Source organism: Chrysochloris asiatica, unplaced genomic scaffold (assembly GCF_000296735.1).
Source record: "Chrysochloris asiatica unplaced genomic scaffold, ChrAsi1.0 scaffold00472, whole genome shotgun sequence".
Lineage (NCBI taxonomy): Eukaryota > Metazoa > Chordata > Mammalia > Afrosoricida > Chrysochloridae > Chrysochloris > Chrysochloris asiatica.
Window position 1 is genome coordinate 1,037,772 of NW_006408990.1, and position 4,146 is coordinate 1,041,917.

At 53.1% G+C, this 4,146-nt stretch overlaps 1 protein-coding gene across 1 annotated transcript in view; it reads left to right on the top strand.

The window, feature by feature from the left end:
* MAN2B2 (mannosidase, alpha, class 2B, member 2) overlaps positions 1-4,146 on the top strand; it is a gene marked incomplete at its 3' end in the record, with an annotated part of 37,442 nt that overhangs the window by 4,177 nt on the left and 29,119 nt on the right. The window contains exons 3-4 of the mRNA XM_006877315.1: positions 811-916; positions 2,910-3,082. Of these exons, the coding sequence (XP_006877377.1) occupies positions 811-916; positions 2,910-3,082 (279 nt within the window). The remainder of the gene's footprint in view (positions 1-810; positions 917-2,909; positions 3,083-4,146) is intronic.

Here is a 4,146-nt window from a genome sequence, read left to right on the forward strand (position 1 = left end):
TTGAACCTCTGGAAGTTCTCTGTCAATGTATGCTTACAGCCGTTTCTGTATTACCTTTAGCAAAACTACTCACGTGGGATATCAAAGAGATCATCCGATTATTTCTGCATTCCGTTAGGTCACCTCTCTTTGGAATGGGCACAAAACCTAGCTTCCCCAATTAAGTGCCTGGAGGTCCCTTCCTCCCCACCTGCCAGTCACTCAGTTTGTTTTGCAGCAGAGGCTGGGGCTGCTCTGACACTGCTCTGACGCTCTCTGACGCTGCTCTGACGCTGCTCTGGCTCTCGGTTCTGCTGCTTCTATAGAATCACAGCTTCCGGCCCTGTGGTGAAGAGGGGCCGTGCTCAGGGGTTTGGGGTCCAAAGGACATGCTGACCCCTTCTGGATGGTAGAGAGCCAACTCCCCCAGCCCCTGCCTGGCTTCTAAGATGGCTTGTGTTTACAATCACAGTTAACACTGTTAACCACTCACAACAAAATCCTAGCATTGTATCAGCGTCGTCTCCCACCCACCTGCTCTATCCAGATCCAGCAGAGCAATTTTGCAGAGTGTTTGCTGCAAAGACCGTGGGAATAAATACAGAGTGAAACTTAAATACCAATAGATTTCATGTCAGGAGCCTGTAATGTCTGAGTGCTGGTGTAGACAGGGGGTCTCGGTGCTGACTGGTGTCCGGGTGCTGGTAGAGGTGGGCGCTTACAATGCGGGGTCTGAGACAATCACATCATGGCGGGTCAGGAGCTCTGTGGGGACAGGTCTGGTCCCAGGGCTGTGGCCTGACTCCTTTTCTCTCTGCCTGTCCATCTAAGGTCCGCCAGCTCTTGGACACACAACGCCTGGAGTTTGTCCTCGGAGGCCAGGTCATGCATGACGAGGCTGTGACCCACATTGATGACCAGATCCTACAGCTCACAGGTCCAACCGCACAGCCCTGTACACAGTGCCCCTGGGGCCTCCAGCTGGGCTGGAACTGGGGATCTGAAGGCCCTGGTAGTGGGGACCCCAGCCAGGGATATCCCATTCAGCCAGGCTGTGTGGGTGTGGGGTCTGCAGCCATGAACCGGTGCGTGTCCTGCTCTGTTGGTCATAACACCCTGACCCTGGAATCTCCGTTCTCTAAGGCTGTTCTAATAGAATTGCCACAAGGGGACAGAAACTTACACTCTTCGGGTTTCAGCAAGGCCAGGGACAGCGGCAGCAGCTGGGACAACCCCTCACCAAACCCAGTCCTGAAGCAGGAGAGAGCTCAGCTGGGGTCTCAGAGGGTCTTGGCAGAATGAGAGACGTGGGGCCAGAGGCTCCGGGCTGAGTGAAGAGATCACATGTCAGCCGTGTCCTGCTGACCCTCATCTGAGTAGTCATTGTAGTCCCAGCTCTCTCCGCTGACTCCTCGGAGCACACCACGCTTCCTGTCCGGTCCCCCTCCGCCCCTGTGGTCCCCTTCCCCGCACACATTCTCTGTGAGGAACGAAGACCAATGCCAGCCTCTCGGAGAGGGCTGTCTGCCCTTACAGCCACCATGGGTGACTCCTCTCTACCACCCTAGGGTGCTGCCCGGTCCTGTGGTCAGAACTGGCCCAGCCCACTGAGTGGGCCATTTCAGCCAGGGAACGGAGGAAAAGTCTTTTTGAGAGCCCGATGGAGAACTAGCCAGTCACCTCAGCTCATACATATCTCATTGGCCTCTGGATCACAGGGGAGGCTGGGAGAAGTATAGTATCACTGTTACTTGCATCCTATTGGCCAGAACTTAGTCACATGGCGTCCAATGGAGGCAGTCCTTCATTCTGCTCTCATACCATTGGCCAAAATAAAGACATGTGACTTCCATTTGTTGCAAGGGAGGCTGGGTAGTCTGACTGGAAGGCCACGTGCTCTGATACCCACAGCGGATGTGTTAACAAAAGAAAAGAGAGGACAGTTGTTTCTGTCGTTAAACACCTCAGTTGCAGTGCTGTGTACCAGAGCGCCCGAAAGCCTGAATTGTTGTTGTTAGGTGCCATGGAGTCAATAACCACTCAGAGCGAGCCTGCGCACAACAAACAAAACACTGCCCAGTCTTGCACATGCTCACAATCCTTGCTGCCACAGTGCCGTTCCATCTCATTGAGAGTCTTTCTTTTCACTGATCTACTTTACCAAACAATATTCCTTCTCCAAGGACTGGTTCCTCCTCATAATAGGTCTGAAGCATGAGAGATGAAGTCTGGCCATCTGGATCCTAAGGAACATTCTAGTTGTACTTCTTCCAACACAGATCTGTTTGCTCTCTGGCAACAAACTTAATATTCTCCTCCAACACCTTAGCTCAAATGCATCAATTCTTCTACCGTCTTCCTTACCCACTGTGCAACTTTTGAATGCATGTGAGGCTACAAAAAATACCATGGTTTGGGTCAGTTGCACCTTAGTCCACACTGACATTTTTGCTCTTGAATGCTCTGAAGAGGTTTTCTGTAGTAGATTTGCTTAATGTACTACATGGTTTGAGTTCTTTACTGCTGTTTCCATGAGTGTTGATTGTGGATCCAAGCCAAATTAAGTCTTTGAGAACTTTAATTTTTCCTCCATTGATCCCGATGTTATTTATTGGTCCAGTGGTGAGGAGTTTCCTTTTCTCCACATTGAGGGGCACTCTGTACTGAAGGCTGTGGTCTTTACTGCCCTGCTCTCATGACCCGTCCACCACGCCACCCCTCCTATGGTCAACTCTGAAGGAGAATGTGCCCAAGTTCTGGGCACACTTGGTCTTCCTGTACCCTTGTCCTATCCATGACATTCGGGGCTCCGTGGTGGCACTTGTTTGAGTTCACCCCGACGTTTTTGTCTGCCTGTCCAAGTGCATACCTGTTGTCCCTGGCTGGTTGGGCAGGAGCCCCGGGTGAGTGAAGTGGTGGTCTCTTTACAGAGGGACATGGCTTTCTCTACGAGACATTCGGGATCCGGCCACGTTTCTCCTGGCACGTCGACCCCTTTGGGGCATCTGCCACGACTCCCACGCTGTTTGCCCTGGCCGGCTTTGATGCCCATCTCATCTCCCGAATCGACTATGACCAGAAGGAGGCCATGCAGGAGGCCCAGGTGAGGGACATTACCAATATGCCACTTGGTCCCACTCACTGAGAAAGCCCACATGTGGTCCAGGGTGGGCAGGAGGTTCAAACAGTCATGGACACCTGCAGGATGTGCTGCCCACACGCTGGACTTCCTACCACACTCAGCCCAGCGTGGACTCCTCTGCATCCAGAGCCTTTGTCTGCTGGGGCCGAGTCCTCCTGGGGCCCTGCCAGGAGGTAGGACAGACCCTTACTCAGTAGATGAGACTCCCACGTGGTGAGGGGCCAGGAGTGTCAGCTGTCACAGGCAGGTGGGGGAAAAGTCACCTCCCTACAGTCCTCACAGCAGCCCCAGGAGACCGCACTGTCAAAGTTACCCTCGTTTTCCAGATGGGAGGATGAGGGCCCCAGAAGGTAAGTACCCTGCCCCACAGGGACACTCTAGTCCTGGGGGGTGACAGTTTATAGAGCGGGTGTGGGCTCAGGCAAGGGAAGTCATCCTGTCCACCACTACTCTGCCATACACATGCCTACCCCTGGTCACCGTCCACTTCCACGTGCAGAAACGTCACAGAGAGAGATCCTGGCACCAGCCAGTAGGTGACAGCCAGGATCTTATCCCAACTGTGTAACAATTAGAGCTGTTAAGAATTGACTAGAAGAGAAGAGAACAAACCAGATGGCGGATCAGGTGGACGTATAGCAGAGAGCTCCGCCAACAACAACACAGAATACCCGACCAAGCAGGCTCAGGGGCTGGTCCCAGAGCTCTGAACCACATAGAAAGGAATACTTAGAAGGTTGGAAGGCTCACAGCTGGGGGAATTTGTGACAGAAACAAGAAATCTATTGCTTTCTAGTCCAGGACACTCGGCTGCTCCAGGAGCCGCCATCTTGGGTGAGACCACGTGGGGGAAAGGATCTGAGCGGCCACAGATGCCTGGCAGAACCGCTGAGATAAAGGTGTGGACATTCTTTTCTTTTGGTAGCTGTTCATTGGTCCCTTGCTGTCTGCACACCTACATTCGGGTGACTATAGGGGTACCTGAGCTAGTGGGCACCCCAGCCCCACCCTTGGAGGGTTCTACT